The sequence below is a fragment of the Oryza glaberrima genome, chromosome 7 (assembly GCF_000147395.1).
Source record: "Oryza glaberrima chromosome 7, OglaRS2, whole genome shotgun sequence".
In the NCBI taxonomy this organism is placed as follows: Eukaryota; Viridiplantae; Streptophyta; class Magnoliopsida; order Poales; family Poaceae; genus Oryza; species Oryza glaberrima.
In genome coordinates this window covers 15,691,815-15,708,951 of record NC_068332.1, presented here as the reverse complement: position 1 = coordinate 15,708,951, position 17,137 = coordinate 15,691,815, and the positions used below count along the sequence as shown (strand labels likewise).

The 17,137-nt window shown below is 45.3% G+C and overlaps 2 protein-coding genes across 2 annotated transcripts; both read right to left on the bottom strand.

Annotated features, from left to right (window-relative positions):
* Positions 1 to 772: 772 nt before the first annotated feature.
* On the bottom strand, positions 773 to 2,569 carry LOC127780613 (probable cysteine protease RD19D). The gene is made up of 2 exons (XM_052307544.1): positions 1,631 to 2,569; positions 773 to 1,544 (listed from the first exon to the last, which is right to left on the bottom strand). Exons 1-2 carry the CDS (start codon positions 2,219 to 2,221, stop codon positions 1,002 to 1,004), a joined length of 1,134 nt encoding a protein of 377 aa, XP_052163504.1. The 5' UTR covers positions 2,222 to 2,569; the 3' UTR covers positions 773 to 1,001.
* Positions 2,570 to 5,782: 3,213 nt separating this feature from the next.
* On the bottom strand, positions 5,783 to 7,992 carry LOC127780614 (probable xyloglucan endotransglucosylase/hydrolase protein 32). Its single transcript, XM_052307546.1, has 4 exons — positions 7,597 to 7,992; positions 6,986 to 7,086; positions 6,672 to 6,889; positions 5,783 to 6,591 (listed from the first exon to the last, which is right to left on the bottom strand). Exons 1-4 carry the CDS (start codon positions 7,823 to 7,825, stop codon positions 6,234 to 6,236), a joined length of 906 nt encoding a protein of 301 aa, XP_052163506.1. The 5' UTR covers positions 7,826 to 7,992; the 3' UTR covers positions 5,783 to 6,233.
* Positions 7,993 to 17,137: the final 9,145 nt, after the last annotated feature.

Sequence of the window (17,137 nt, the reverse complement as noted above, 5' to 3'; positions counted from 1 at the left end):
ACGGAGGGCGGCAGAGGGGCGCTGCCGTCGGATCTGAACAGCGGAGAGGCGTCGCGCTATCGGATCCCGGCCACCTCGTCGGCGGTGGCGACGACAGCAGGGTGGTCGAGGCCCCGCTCCTCCCACCGTCGCTCGCGCGGTCGAGGCCCCGCTCCTCCCACCGTCGCTCGCGGGATGCCGAGTCGCGCCTGTGAGAGGAGAAGGAGGGAGGGAGGTGGAGTGTTGAGAAGAGAAAAGAGGAAGGGTATTTTCTGTGCGGTGGTCTTAAGATGTCCGCATGGGAAAATCAATTTTCGCATATGGACCTCTTAAGGTCCTCACACAAAAATAGCTTATTTTTACGTGTAGACGATTAAGAGGCCCGCGTGTAAAAAATAATTTATTTTTTCGCCTGCGGGTCTCATAAATGTCCGCACACAAAAATAATTATTTTTATGTGTAGATCTTAATTGGCTCACATGCAAAAATTGAGATTTTCTCCTCCGGGCCTAGGTCCGCACCTAAAAATGCCTAAAAATAGGAGAACGATTTTTCCCGACGATCTGCAATCTAAAAATGGGTCCCAATCCATCCCAATCCAGAACATTAAAAATGCTCTGTGAACTAGTGTGTTGTGTTACAATGTTTTTTTTTTTTTTGCAGGGGTAGCAATGTTTAAAATCTATTGTGAACTCGATGAGTGCTTGATAGTTGATACACAACACAATTGGGCGTTGGTTTAATAATAAAGCCCTTGAAGATGACTTCAATATACCCTAGCTTAATGTACACGTCCATAACTTTTTGTTATTCTGTATTCACTAGTAGTAGATCGACATACAACCCAACTATGTAAAACCATTTGTAAAACGTAGTACTAAGCACCTACTACCGCCACGTCTCCCACCGCTAACCAAGCAAAGCTTTAATCAAGCACATCCAGTATACAGTAGTACTCCGTACTTCACATAACACATCGGTAATGTGAGATCGCCGGCGGCCGATCGATATCGATCAATCGATCACGGCGGCGGCGGGGCGACAGCGACGGCGGAGACCATGGTGTCGACGCCGCAGACGTTGCGGCCGCGGCAGAGCCGGTAGTAGCCCTGCTCCCCCCACGCCTTCCCCCACGAGTTCTTGATGATCCAGTAGGGGCGGTGGCCCAGCCGCAGCGCCGCGAACCCACGCTCGCCGTAGCCGACGAGGAGCACGCCGTGGTTCACCCACGCGCGCGGGCACACCAGCGGGCACGACACCCCGCCCACGTACGTCTGCATGTACGCCGCGTTCAGACCCACGGCTAGCGGGCCGTGCCGCACCAGCGCCGCCCGCATCTGCGCGTCGCCGTCGCCGTCGTTGCCGCCCGGCGGCGCGACGACGGTGAAGTTGGCGACGCGGACGGCGACCCGGTTGGCGTCGAACCGGCACGTCCCCTGCGCGCCCGTGTACGGGTACGCGCTCTGCTCCATCAGCCCCCCCGAGCTCATCAGGTAGGCGTAGGCGTTCGTCATCAGCCCGCCGCCGCACCCGCTGTCGCACTCCGTCTTCTTCTCCGCGTCGCACTTCAACGATCACGAGCCATAGCTCGATTAGTTCAGAGATGAGATTAGGAGTGTTGCGTGTGCGTGTGATGTGATTTGTGATGTACCGTGTGGTCGCAGTCGACGAGCTGCTGCTCGCTGAGGTCGAGGAGGTTGCCGGTGGCGAGGAAGTTGGCGCCCTCGACGGCGCCGGTGGTGCTGAAGGCCCAGCAGGAGCCGCACGCGCCCTGCATCTTGACGTCGGTCACGGCGCCCCTGTCACGCCAGTCGAAGCTGGCGGGGAGGCCGGACACCTCCTCCTCCGTGGCCGGCGCGGCGGACGGCATCGGCCGCCTCCGGACGTCGTCGCCAACGTCGGCGGCGAGGCCCGTCAAGCGCGCCTCGAACTCCTCCCGGGTGAGGTCGGAGAACGGGGTGACGCCGTGGCGCGCGGTCGGGTCGAGCGCCTGGTGCGCCGCGGCGCGGGCGAGGTTGGCGGCGAACACGCGCAGCCGCCGCGCGTACTCCTCCGGCCCGGAGTACTCCCGCCCGTGCCGCCGCACGAACGCCGCGAACTGGGCCTCCGGGAGCAGCCCCGGCGGCCAGTACCCGCCGTCCGTCACCTGCCGGATGACGCCGGCGTCGCCGTCGCCGCCAACGACGAGGACGACGACCGCCACGAGGACAAGGACGACGAGCTGTGCAGGTGCAGCAGCCATGGTGGTGGGAGAGGTCGAGAATCTTGGCGTGGTATGACACTGGTCTTTATATCAACGTTGGAAGATGCAGGAGGAGGCGAAGTGGCAGCCATGCAGGCGGTGAGGGGTGGACGCCTGTCGCTCGACGGCGGCGAGCGGCGGGGCCGTGGCGCGAGTTCGCGACACGTACGTGCGGGCGCTAGTAGCTGGTGATTTTATCATCTGCGAGGCTGCGATCCTGCGACCTCCAATTTGGCGCCACCCGAGAGGGCAATTCCGAAGGTCTCGGCGGCCGCCGCCGTTGACGCGCACGTACGGCCTGCTTCACTGAAGGCCCAGCCATGTACACGAGTATGTCACTGTCCCTTACCAAGGCCCAATATGCTGTATACCAAACCATGCATGTATCTTTTTCGAAACTCTGACACGTGTTTGGTTGGAGGAACAGATTAGGTAAGATTAGGAAAAGCCTCATTTTAAGGGTATTTTGTTTCGAGATAGATGAGAAAGGATAATCCTTGAAAAAGAAAAAACTCTTAATATCTGAGTCAACTCCCCGTCTCAAAAACTGCCTGACCAATCCAATCTACGACACGAGGTCACTGAGCCATCCCACCTCTTGCTACCGACCACTAGCTAGCCACCTGCCGCCGTCGCTCGAGAGGGGAACTCGAGGGAGAGAGAGGAGTGGGAGATAATATATAGAGGAGAGGATGCGAGAGAGGTGAGGATATAAGGATGATGACTTGAAAAAATTTGAAGTGTCGACTAGAAAAATAGGAGGTAAGTTAGATTTCTAAAATACATTTTTTCCATTTATCCATTTAAAATGCTCATCTAAAAAAATAAGTCTATTTGCATAAGCGGACTTCTTAAGGAGTTGCATATGAAAATGCATTTCACATGTGGCTCGTGAAACACTTCCCTGGAAAACGATTTTTGCAGGCGGCAACAATTATGGTCCACCTATAGAGTTCTCAATAAGAAAAATTGTTTCTCTAGTAGTGATCACCCTAAGAAACATCCATTACTGTTGTACTGTTTCATTCGCAAGGTTGTTTTGATAGTCCGTTTACCCTTACCTTCTAAAAGGATAAAGGGTTAAGGGTATTGTTATGTATGATATTTTGTTTTGGGCGGTGGATGGGGGATTTTACTTTCCCGAACTGTGTAAGTAATAATATTATAGAGTAGAAGAAAACGATACCTACCAAAACGATGTCTGATTTCGTCACCCAAACTGCTCAGGATTTGTCGAATTTTGAACAAAATCAATCAATTTTTACGAATTTCGCCATCTCCCTAGGCTTGCATTTCGTCCCCAAAACAAGAAAAACCATACATGGTCTGACTTAGATTGATCAAACTCCATTGAGCAAACTCCATATATACTAGCTTTGCGTAAATCACACCCGTCCAATCGACGATGAACGGACAATAATTGCTCGTTGGAGTACCACAGAAGAAAACAGTACCCGTGAGAACAGTGTTTTCCTACTAAGGTGTATTTAGATCCCGTCAAGATTTTTCGTCTTGTCACATCAAATATTTGGACATATGTATGAAATATTAAATATAAAAAAAATAACTAATTACACATATTATATGTAAATTGCGAGAAGAATATTTTAAACCTAATTGCTACATGATTTGACAATGTGGTGCTACAGTAAACATTTGCTAATGATAGATTAATTAGACTTAATAAATTCGTCTCGCAGTTTACAGGTGAAATCTATAATTTGTTTTGTTTTTAGTCTACGTTTAATACTTTAAATATGTGTCTATATATCCGATATGACACGCCGAAACTTTATACCCATGATTCTAAACACTCCCTAAGCTAGTACAGACACCTACAGTACATGCCACGACTACTGCACATGTGTACCAGACAAAACACCATAGCCAATGCATGTATATATATGTACACCCAAAAGCACAAGGTGCGTGACATGGGTTATACCAACCAAAATCGATCATATTCATCTAGGCTGTGTTGAGATGTAAAGTTTGGATCCAAACTTCAGTCTTTTTTCATCCCATCAACCTGTCATACACATAACTTTTCAGTTACATTATCTCTAATTTCAATTAAAATCTAAACTTTACGCTGAACTAAACACAACCCTATACTAGTTATTACTGTCGCAGCTGTTTGCTTCACGAGAAGGGAGAAGAAACAATAATACCGATGCTACTGTTGTCACAGCATCTTGAGTGTATCACGGAAGCATCGTGCCCGGGCCCACACATGAGGGCCTGCGCCTGTACTGTAGCAAGTGGCACCGCCACTGGAAATGGTCAACAAATGTTTTCGCGTGTGCACCTTTCTTCCCATGTATCCTGGTCCCCTCGATATCAATGCAACCTCTTTTTTATTTCTTTTCAAATTTTCCTATTTGCAGCGATAAATCAATAGAATATTATGCAAATAGGGTTTTAGAACAGAAAATTCCGCAAATCTAGCTATAGCAACATCAATGTTGCTTCAATGAGGTTGTCCACGTGTCATAGCGGCAGTTGGACGTGCATTCAATTGATAGGTAGGTTTTCTCTGCATCTATCTATTTTTAGATCAGCTCTAGTGTTCGTTCGGCAAGTTCGGTCCATGAAAGCCGAATAAAAATTTGGTTATTCGATCCCTAGGGTATCAAAATAGATTGTACTGTTTGGATTTTTAGCGTTGAAATTGGTTTTAGATTCGCACTAGAGCTACTCTCACGTGCTCAATTACCCATCTCGTACTAAGGTGGTCTTTTTTTTTTTAAGATAAAGATTAAATGTTTTACACAAAGCGATGTGGTATTAATGTATGATTGATTGAGTTTAAATTATTACATACTTAAAAAATAGATTAATGCGATTTTTGAGAGCAACTTTCATATAGAAAGCTTCCGCACGAAACATACTGTTTAGCAGTTTGAAAAGCGTGTCACGAGTATCCAAAATTTTATCCAGTTTTTGTTGGAGAAAAGAACATGGCCTAATATATACTCCTTAGTTGCTTTGAATTTCATATGCCGCCAACACCGCCTACATCCGGTCCTCTTTACTCATAGCTCCGGTGGCACCACCTCACCTCTCCACATTGTATCGTCTTCATCGCTGACCGCCACTAGTTTACCGACTGCTCAAGGCCTCCATGTATATGTACTTTAGCTGCAACACCCCAATGCCCTAACTTCTTTGGTGCTTGTCATCATCGAGGAAAGAATCAGTAGTGGTTGAGGAGACATAGGTAAGTGAAACGTACAGGGTTAGTATAAAGCTCAATTGATGGTAGATAAGAAGATAGAGCAAATGGAGAAAAAAGAGAGGTTGAAGAAAGGTGTCTGGCCATCGGACTGAGTCATCCAAAAATCCAGGATCAATCAAATGATGTTTTGAAAAATGTTACTAGTTGATCGATAATTAATTAGTAGTACGAAAGTTCTAGTCACCCGAGGCATATGCATCAAAATTCAGACAGGGAAATATGGTACACAACCTTGGAACACAAGTAACTAGATCTTCTATTTAAACTGAATTGACGAAAATGGATATATATCAATGTTTGGAGAGAGAGAATAAAAACAAATGTTACACAAACCAACCACATTAATTCCAGTGGTTCATAAATATCATTACCGACACGAGACGTATCAATATTACAAATATATATATATATCCTGTGTTTACAGCAAGCAGGCATGAGAATATCACGGATCATGCACCTTCACCTTTAATCCTGCCCCTTTGGGGCACGCAAGCATGTGAAATGAAAACGGACAAACACAAGCCAAAAGAAAGAGGAAAAAAATAGCAAACGACGAGTGCCCTTTTGGCAAAAACATGCCAAAACAACGAAACGAACGACCAACCAACGCCTCAACCACCGGCCTCACAGGCGGCAGCAGCGGTAGGGCAGCGGCCCACACACACCCACGTTACCTTTCCCAAAATCAAGAACACAACACACACGAATCAGCACGGCAACGGCCTCGTGAATCCACTTATAAATCAAAATAAGCGAGTGTAAAAAAAAAGTAGCTCAGCATTCGGGCGTGAGGGAGTGGTCGCGGCGGTAGTCCTGGCAGTAGTAGTACACCATGTGGCTCTGCTGGGCCCACCGCATGGCGGCGTACTGGCGCGGCGTGAGGCCGGCGCCGGCGGGGGAGGCTGGGACGGGGCGGCACGAGGCGGGGGCCGACGGGGCGCACCCGGCGATGGTGAAGCGGTCGAAGCGCGCGACGAACGGCTGGTAGCGGTAGTCGGCGCGGTGGCGGCCGTCGTCGGTGGCCCAGTCCGACGCGTCCCAGATGGAGCCGTACACCCACATCGGCCGGTCCGGGAACGTCAGCTCGCTCTTCCTCTCGTACCTTCTGATCGGCACGTCGTCCACGAAAAACCTGTACCCCAACCAATCAATTTACGTCAGTGACGAACGTTTAATAGTCAAAACTGATAAGTATTTATGATCGGGTTTTACGTGATGGCGTCGGGGTTCCAGAGGATGGCGTAGTGGTGGAAGTCGGCGGTGGGGTCGAACCAGAGGTGGAAGCGCATCTCGCGGCCGACGATGCGGCCGTCGCCGGAGCCGCGGACGTAGACGTTGGTCTGGAGGGTGTAGGGCTCGCCGGGGATGGTGCCCAGGAACTCCATGTCGATCTCGTCGTGGAACCCCGGGTGCGCCTCGTTGTTCGACAGCTGCAATAGTGTTCAAATTAAGCTTGAATTCACCCGTTGTTCGTTTGAAATTGGGTCGAAATTTGAGGCTGATTTGATGAAATATGCTAAGCTTACGTAGAAGGCGGTGTTGGTGCCGGCGGTGTAGCCGGCGGGGAGCTTAACGCGAGCGGCGAAGTAGCCATTCCTGTACGACTTCCTCGACTTGAACCCGCTCCCTGTGCATCAATTACCATCACAATTAGCGGCAGGATTAACCAACAAATTACCCATTTCTTCTTTCACGTAAACTAAAAGGTGAACTTGGTTAATTAATTTATAAGCTGCCACATTTAGATAAAGATTAGGACATACAAACACGAGATATTGTTAAGAGTTCTGTTTAATTTTCTGACGTGGACCACACACGACTGGAAACAGTAAAAAGGACAGAGAAAACCATGTGTGCTCCACCCTCCTTTTTCAGAGTTTCAGGCACAAACAAAACCCACATTAACATTACGCCAGTGTTGTCACTGTCACCAAAAAAACAAAAAGAAAAAACACAAGTCTGGGCACGTCAAATGACCCACATGGATTGCCCGGCGACTGTTGTCGCTGTGACACGACAATGTATATTAAAGAATTTTTCTCTTCCTCCGACGAGAACATTACTACCATTAATTAAAACTAAACCCAAATAATTAGCTGCTAATATAATTAATTAGTTATCTAATGAAACAAATTACCGCAGGTTTTGTCGAGCCAGATGGTGAGGGAGGACTGGTCGGCGGAGAGGGTCTGGTGCTGCGGGCCCCACTTGTTGGTGTAGTCACGAGAGAAGGCCATTGCCCTGTGCACCGAGCTCGGGTAGTACCCCGGCGAAGGCTGCGCGCCGGCCGGCGACGCCGCCATTATCGCCGCCACCGCCACCAGCAGCGCCGCCACGGTGGCCGGAGCAGCAGCAGAAGCCGCCATTGCTAGCTAGCTAGCAAGAAAGAGCTCTCAGCTTTCTTCTTTCTCCCAAGCTATAGATGCCTCTAGCTGGCTAGCTTTGATTAGTAGCAGAGAAGAGGAAGAAGAGAGCACACTTTGCTCTCTCTCTCTGATAATGCTAGCTGCTGCTGCTGCTTTGGGAGATGGAATGTGTTGTGTCCAAGTGAGCATGTATATATAGGAAGGAGATCGATAGAGGAGGAGTTGCGCAAGAGAGTGGTAGAGAGAGAAGGTTGCAAATGTGGGGCCCACTAACAGTCACAGAAGGTGTGAGGTGAGGGCCGAAGGAGAGTTTGGTAGTGCAGTGCAGTAGGAGAAAATGTGCACCAAGACTCTACAAGAGTGATCAGTGAGGGTGGATCAGTTGATAGGAGTTAATAAAAGAGATGTGATAGAAAAGTTGGAAGTTTGGATGAAATTGGTTGAAATTGGTACGATGTGATAGAAAAGTTGTGTGTATGAAATGTTTGATGTGATGGAAAGTTGAAAGTTTGGAAAAAAAACTTTGGAACTAAACATGGCCTCAGTATCGAGATAATATGTAATATGGCCGAGTTTAGATCTAAAGTTTTTCTTCAAACTTTCAACTTTTCCATCACATCAAAACTTTCCTACACACATAAACTTCCAATTTTTCCGTCACATCGTTCCAATTTCAACCAAACTTCCAATTTTGGTGTGAACTAAACACACCCTATGTAAGATCCTTTTTGTTTGATAGAATCATAGATTTTACAAAGTACATATTTTTATATAAAATATATAATATATTGAAAAGTTAAAGCATATAATATTGATTTTGATAAATTTAATTGTTTTTTATGTAAACTTGAGTATATTTATTCACATTACTATCAATCCGTCTTATTTTAAATAATATTTTGTAGGATAGTAGGAATCGTAGAATCAAGATACTACCTAAGATTTCGTAGGATCATGTGAAAATAAATAGTAATATTAAAATACTATGAAAATTAGGATACTAGACAGGATTAGTATCGTTTCAGTTTGGTAGAATCGTAGTATCCTAAGATTTGCCCACCAAGCCACCACCATGCATGCAATATCGCTCTTTTCACCTTTGTTACTACCTGCAGCTGCTTCCTTGGCAAGTGCATTGTGGCTAGACTAGAGCCTAGAGCCAATCTTGCTTTTGGTAAAGGGCTTGTACTGTAGTTGTTTCTTGTTTGTGTGTGTGTGAGAGAGAGAGATAGAGTAGCAACTAGTACAAGCAACTTTGCCAACCAACTAACCATTTGGGGCTAGCTAGGAGGTGTAACTGCTGAGGTTGCTTGTGAGCCTTGTGATCAGATCTTTGCCAAAAGTGGTAGCTGTAGCAGTTACTTACCGGAATGTACTTTGGGTTAATTGATTAGTGTACTTGACACTACTACTACCTGCTATCTGTTACAGTGAGTATACATGTTTGCACTTACATAAACTCTTATTTTGCACTAATCAATTAAACCAAAGTAGTGCTTTGTTCAAATTCATTATCATAAATGAAGTTTTCTTTCCTTTTTAAACGAAGGTATATAGTACTAAACTTCTAATAGATTAATTCAGAGCAGTATCATATTTTACTTGTTGTAGCGTACTCCTACAATGTTTGTCCAGCAGAGAGGCAAGATGCAGGTACTCCAATAATTGAAAGCAGAGTTTGTCAATCACTGGCAGTAATTTCGTGCTCATCATTTGGGCCTGCAACAAGGGGAAGAATGAGGATACTACCAGTGTCGGTGTCAAATGAAAGTGGGAATAACTTTTGTATAGCTAGTGTGGCCACAAAAGCACATGTGCCGGCCATGTTAGTACCATGATTAGTTTAGCCGCTAATTCCTCCTCTTCTTCCTCCCCCCAAAAGTCAGAAGAACAGAAATGCAGCAGCGTACGTAATTCTCTGTTTTGTTTTGGTTGAATTCGCTCAAGTGGGGGATACATTAGTTCCACTTGATTCGGGTCGTCGTCGTCGGAGAAACTGGACTGAAATCAGCACCAATTTACGAACAATTTGCTTCTAATTTATCCGGTTCAAACAAGCCATCGTCAAGAAATTGACCAGCCATTCTTCATCACTACTTAATTGTATATATAGCTACTCATCACAAATTAACCGTGCATGCTTGTATATGATGACATATGATTTAATTTGCTTGTGGTCGACTTATCCAAAAATAAATTGAATTAAGCTGCAAAGACAGCCAAAGTCTGGGACTGTACGGCAGGAGCAATGCCCATACGTACACATACATTGATAGGACCCAGAGCCTCATATTGCAAATGAATTAATACCCAAATAAATATGTGAACTCGAGGACACGCAAAGATGGACAACATCCCACATGCCTAGTGGCCTCAAATGCATGAGAGCAGACAAATTCACACACAATGTGGTATTGTGTTATTATTCCAAGTAGAAGTGGATCCAAATAGCTAAAGACGATGACTACTCCTGGAGATGCATCCAAACCCCCCCTCTGAAAAGGGCTCCACTTTAATTAATTAGACCCAAACACAAAAGCAAAATTAGGTACAGTATATTAGGCTGTCAGGTCAGCTAGTATAACATGCAGAAATATGTGCGCACTGTGTGTGTGTGTATGGACTAGTTCAGGCCAAGTCCAACATTTCAGCTATAAAGGGATTAGAAAAATTAAGTTGATGGATGAGTCTTCATCCAAATCAGGGGGCCTCTCGCCTCAGCTCGTTGTCAGCACATGCCATGGAAAGTGTTAGGCTTAAATTGCATGAAAGCTCCTTAAACTAGCAACTTGGTGTGTTCTTTTTCTAACCCTTTTTCTTTCAAAGCTCGGAGAACATGAAAATTGTCGTCGTCGTGAGGGTTAAGCGTAGCTCACTTGATTAGGTTTCTTTAGTTGGACATGTATATTTGCGAGTAGAAACCTACTCACGTAGCTTATTTGGTTCGAATTCTCTGACTCTGTATAGATAATCGTATTTACGAGTAATTATATATGTTCTTTTTCTTACTCCCTCCGTCCTATAAAAATTGCATTTCTAGCTAATTTAGGACAAAACAGTATGATTGAAAAATGACCACAATAGCCTTATTTAATGAACCCACTGCATGCACACATTTCATATATACAAATGATTAAAAGGAAGTTTGAGAGAATTAACCCATATAATTAGCATACTTAATTACAAGCATTAGCAGTCCAAATTACATGCTTTAGCGCCAAATGGATTTGGCACCAAAAATTTGCTGCTCGCATTAGGAATCTTATCTAGATTAATCAATTTGCTGGGCCCCATATGACTACAAATACAATTTTTGTGGGACAAAGTTTTGGAGCTAAAAATACAATTTTTTTTAGGACGGAGACAGTAAAAAGGAACAAAAGAACAGTCGTTATCGTGGTAGTTGTCGTCCAGGAGCAGTTGCTTGCATGGCGAGGCAATCGCGCCCTAATTTGAGCTGATCGATCGACCTAGCAGCGTGCGTGTGTGTGTACGCAGGGCATGTGAGGTACGGTGTGTATTAACATGTTTGTTTGGCAGCTGCTGCGTGCGTGCGTCACCGTCGCTTTCGTTTAATCGGTTTCATTCGTTCACAAACGCAATAATGATGGTTTGTTAGTTTCGGATATATATACATAAAATATAAAAAGATTCTTCAGCATGAATAACATATATTCAGTGATCGAGAGATTAAGAATTGACAGGCCATGTTATGTTTAATTCCGAGCTCTGCAACGTGCATGCATGCGTCGACGTCTCGACTATTAATTACTTTATTGTATTTGCATCACATTTTGGCCGGTATGTATATACATCTGCATGTTCCGGCGTGTACGTAGAACGGGGTGTATTTTTCGGCGTTGATTGGTGTGGGCCCCAGCCGTCAAGGCCGTATGAATGTACGTATATATATACTCGCTCGATCGTATGTACTTGGTGAGCAGGAGTTCGTTGGCAACGACTGGTCTCGATCGGATAATCGTCGCTTAAATTAATCTCTCTTCAGGGCTCGATCGATATACACGCGAACGGTAGAATTAGCAGGAAATTAACATGCATTGCATGTCATTCGCCAAATAGGACATTCGATGCGATGAGACATATTGAGATGGTCCTGTGTTCTGTAGAAAAAGCGGCACATCGATCTGATCCTCAGATGGTCGAAGCCACACCACTATTTGTTGGTCAGCTGCATAGAGAAACTGGAAAAGGCCGTGAGACTCATCAGCAGAGTTTAATAATTAGTTTGGTTTAGTAACCGATTCAGCTTCACCGACAAGCTCAAGTTAAGGGTAAGGATCGGAGGGAAGAAGGTCCATGACTCCGCGCGCCCACATTGCCAGTTAAATTGCCACCTCTGTTCAAGCTTTGTTCGATACCCTGCATTCTCCTAGCAGTTTATTTCCTTATGCCTCTTTGCGGCCCGTAGTAGAGATAAATCTAACACATATTAATATCTTTACATCCAAGAGATTGGATGAATTTATATTGTACCATCATAATTAATAGTAGTAGAAATGTGAGAGAACATAATATGAACATCAAAAGAAAAAACTGTAATTTTGCCCTTATTTTAGGCCGAGCGTACGGAGTGGCACCTGCAGTTGCAAACGTTGACACCCGTCGCCAACACCTATCACCTCCCGCATTGTGCCTCTTCCGTGGATCAAGGGGGCGGGTTAAATTCATCACGTCCGGTGGATTGGGGAAGTCACTACTACAAAAAAGACACATTGAGATTGACACTCACTGGTGGAGAAAGCGTTTGTAGTCCCGATTCGTAATCCCCCTTTAGTCCCGGTTTTTAAACCGGGATTACCAATCCGGGACTAAAGATAGCGATCTTTAGTCCCGGGTGAAATAACCGGGACTAAAGATCGAGATCGAGGTAACACCAACCGGAACTAGAGATGGCTCAGCCACGTGGCAGGCTGAGCCATCTTAAGAACGAGCTGACCTTTTTTTTTTGCATGGCCCTGTCGTTGCATGGTTTATATATATATATATATATATATATATATATATATATATATATATATATATATATGACCAATATATATATTTACATTAAAGAAAATGTGTACATGCATATAGAAAAATAGACATGTATTAATTACAATCCATTATGATGTTCTAGCTAGCTACGATTTCGACGTAGTAGTAGTCGTTATCTCAGAAGCTAAGGACCTATGAATTGTATTTCCGTCGTAGTAGAATTCACCCTTGGGATCAAGGATTTGTTCGTTGATAAATCCCATGAGTTGTTCTTAAACCGTCGCAATAAATTCCTTGTGTGTGATCAGGTTATCCCTCATGCGAATAAACTATATGAATGTATGAAATTAATTAGTAATTAAACAACAAATCGATACGTACGCAATGAAATTTTGAATTTATTTGTACGTACATCGAGCTCTCTTGTAGTGATGATTTGGTCTGCAAGGCAGTGGCTATACTCGCACACGTAGTAGCCGCACAAGTTAGTTCCCTACTTTTGCTTTGCGCACTATAAATAAATGATAAATGGCGAGAGATCTAATTAATATACACTTGTATGCATTTGAATTGAAGATTCAATATAAATGTAGAGCATGTGTACTCACAGGAAAATTGAACTTCCACCTAAGTCTTTTTCTCCATTTGCCGCGGACCAAATGACGGAACTGATACAAAGCCCTACATGGAGTTTAAAGCTATGATTCGTAGTAGCAATTAATTATAACAAGATTCTTAATTAACATAGGAACTTATGACATTACCTGTCTATAAGTTCGAAAACCTTGTCAAACGTAGACTCTTTTTTATCCATTGAGTCATATACGTTGACGGTGCAGGCTTCCAGGTCGAAGAGTAAAAGGACCAAGTGGAATCTGCAATGTGCGTGGGATGCATTACATATGAAATACTTAGCATGTTCGTACGGAAATAAAATTTGGTATAGGAAGACAGTAAAATTAAACTAACTCTGTGTTGTATGGCAATAGTATGAACGTCTTGTAATGCTGCGCCTTCAGGAGATGGACGAGATTGTCCTCTGTGGCTTAGAGATACTGGTCGAGCATTGCGACGTTTACTTTCCGAGGGTCGATGAATCCAGTATCGAAAAACCCCGCCGTCGGGCCCTTTGAATCTCCATTCTACAACGATAGAAGGAAGTATATATTATATATAGTCTACTTATATACAAGGACCTAATTAATTAAAGGAAACGTAATAAGAAATCTAACTGAATGATACTTACAAAATCCAGCAACTCATAATAGAGACGTCGAGGGCGTCCAGCTGGTATAGTTCGTAGATACCCTTGAAATTGATTCAGAGAATGTTATCTCCTTGCAAGAAGTCCGTGTCCCTAATCCTCGCTCCGATCATCTCTCTACCGGTGGTGCTCATCTCCATGTACAGTTGATGGAACTTGTACATTTTTGTGGGTAGGGACTGCAGCTGCTCAGGCTTGACAAGCGGTTTACCGAGTTCGTACATGTATTTCACTTCCATCTTTTTGATTGGTGCGCCTCGTAGCAATTGATCCGTAGTTAGCCCGGTGTCAGTAATAAATTCTTCTATTCCAAAATCTTCACCGGTCACCAACGGCTCGATCTCCTGGTTTGGTTGCTCTCCAAGCTGAGGGACTGGTTTGGACTTCCCAGAAGATGCTTTCTTGAGTGTTCGCTCATAGTCCGATAGCTTTATGGCCTCCTTGGCAGGTGCAGACATACCCCTGAAGAAGTTCCTGACACTCGGGTCTATAGGAATCTTCTTTTCTGGACTTCAAGGCTTCAATTGTTTCCTGACTTTTGATGCCACATAAGCGTCAAGCTCCTCTTGCGTGCAATCGTACCCCGGGTCCTTGTTCTTGGCGGCGTCAATTTTTGCCTTCTTCATTGCCCTTGTGGGGGCAGGCGGTGGAGCTTGGGGGCCCCTTGACTTGGAAGGTGCTGGACGAGGAGCTTGCGGAGGAGTCGGTATAGGAGCCTGAGGAGGAGTCGGTGCAGGAGCCTGAGGAGGAGATGGCGGAGCTGGAGGAGATGGAGCACGAGACGCCGCTTGTCGCTCAGGGAGGATGATGTACCGCTTGCGCCATAGTATAATGGCGTGGCTTGTGTTTCGTAGATGCGTCTCACCGTCTCCTCCAGGGTAATCCAACTCGAGGTCCTCGTACGCGCCTTCGACCAACTCAACTTCGACCTTAGAGTATCCTGCTGGAATCGGCCTGCAGTGGTAAGTACCTGAAGGGTTCGTTGGGATGGCCATGCCCGACGCCACCTTCACGTGGTGAGAGGTTATTTATTAGTAATCAACATATATAAGGAGCAACTTGCGGAATGGACAAATCTAAAATCTATAAACTACGAGCTTACCTTTATTGATAAGTTCTTGAAGGGAATATGCAGCTCACATGGTGTCCGCTGAGTGATGTCATCAACGGGCAGGTGGTTTCGTCCTGGGTTTGCATGGCGTCCATGCTCTGTGATCCTACCTGCCCCGTTGAGGTGCAGCTGCTACGATTTCCTGAAGGGCTCACCATTGCAGGAGGAATGGTCGGCTGGGGATCATGGGACCGATGTGTGGCCATGCGTTCATCAACCTTCCTTGCCACCTCCTCTTGCATGCTGAGCTCGTAGCTCGGTACCCTGTACTCAAGATCTGCAATCTTCGCCTCGGTATCTCTCTTGCTCCTCATCCGACTCCTGTACGTGTGGATGTCCTCCTTGAATCCAATCTTCCAAGGAATCACCCCTTTCCCTCGTGTTCGTCCTGGATGCTCTGGAGTCTGCAGGGCGAGTGACAGCTCGTCCTTCTCTCTGTTGGGTCGGAACGTGCCCTGAGAAAAGGCTTCCATTGTGTCCGTTAGTCGACGCGTAGCCTCGCGTATCTGATCGCTGAAGACCAAGGAGCCATCAACTGGGTTGAGCGTTCCACCGTGAGCATAGTACCAGAACTTCGATCGATCCAGCCATTTAGCGGTGGCCGGTTCGATACCCCTATCAAGCAAGCTTGCCTCCATCTCCTCCCACTTCGGCATCGCGACGCTATAGCTGCCTGACCCCAAGTGGTGATGGTACTTCTTCTTGGCGGCATTTTCTTTGTTTCTTTCCATCATCGCCTGCCCTTGTTGACCTGTCTTATATGCAACGAACTCGTCCCAGTGATCCCTTAGCTTTGGGAATGTGTCGAAGTTCGGTGTCTGCGCCTTCAGGATATATTTCTGGTACAGATCTCCCTTGAAGCTCTGAAACTGTTCTGCCATTTTCTTTAGAGTCCACCTTTTCACTTTGTCCTCTGTACCCACGGGAAGGGTGAATGTCTCGAGCATTGTGGTCCACAACATCTCTTTCTCCGAATCTAGGACAAAGCTCTCATGATCTCCACGTGCCCTTGTTCTGCGCCAGTACACCGTACTGACAGGCACGTTATCCCACACAACCCAACCGCTGTGTCGTACGTAGTTCTTGGCTGCTTCCGCCGGGGCACTAGGTCGGCCGTCTTCGTCCACTTCCGTTATGATGTGCTGACCCTCTAGCTTCTTCGCGGCACCTCGTTGCCCGCGTGCCCTCTTCTGTCCAGCGGAGGGTTGACTTCCACTAGCCTCCTCTTCCTGGTTCCCCTCCACATCCCTCACCACGTTCCCCTCCTGGTTCCCCTCCGCATCCCTCTCCACGTTCCCTTCCTTATTCAAGTACTGGTTTGGATCCTCGTTCCCCTCTTCTTCGTTCCAGTACTGGCTGCTTCCCTCCGCGATTGTATCGTACAATATCTGTTCCTCATCGCGATCAGCCATCTGTTCATACAAGAAATAGTTGCTAAGTCTATAGGTCATTTTTACTTTAACAATCTTATATGCTAACAATCATATATGCTAAGTCATATATGCTAAGTCTAACTGTCGTATATTAGAACCCTACACAATCTTATATGCTAAGTCTAATTACAAATCTAATAATCTTATATTAAAACTATAATAGTCTTATACTAAAACTCAAATAATATTGTATTAAAACTGTAATAGTCAACTATGCTAAGTCTAAGTGTCGTATATTAGGACCCTAGACAATAATTATATACTAAGTCTAATTACAAATCTAATAATCTTATATTAAAACTCAAATAATCTTGCATTAGAACTCTAATAATCTTATATTAAAACTCAAATAGTCATATATGCTAAGTCTAACTGTTGTATATTAGAACCCTACACAATCTTATGTGCTAAGTCTAATTACAAATATAATAATCTTATATTAAAACTATAATAATCTTATATTAAAACTCAAATAATATTGTATTAAAACTCTAATTATGTTGCTAAGT

What these genes read in the sequence shown, in the direction of transcription:
- LOC127780613 (XM_052307544.1), bottom strand. Translation starts at nt 2,221, where the DNA reads ATGGCTGCTGCACCTGCACAGCTCGTCGTCCTTGTCCTCGTGGCGGTC. An exon ending in TCGTCGACTGCGACCACACG is followed by an intron (nt 1,545 to 1,630) that starts GTACATCACAAA and finishes TGATCGTTGAAG; the next exon opens with TGCGACGCGGAGAAGAAGAC.
- LOC127780614 (XM_052307546.1), bottom strand. Translation starts at nt 7,825, where the DNA reads ATGGCGGCTTCTGCTGCTGCTCCGGCCACCGTGGCGGCGCTGCTGGTG. An exon ending in GCACCAACACCGCCTTCTAC is followed by an intron (nt 6,890 to 6,985) that starts GTAAGCTTAGCA and finishes ACACTATTGCAG; the next exon opens with CTGTCGAACAACGAGGCGCA. An exon ending in TGGAACCCCGACGCCATCAC is followed by an intron (nt 6,592 to 6,671) that starts GTAAAACCCGAT and finishes GTTGGGGTACAG; the next exon opens with GTTTTTCGTGGACGACGTGC.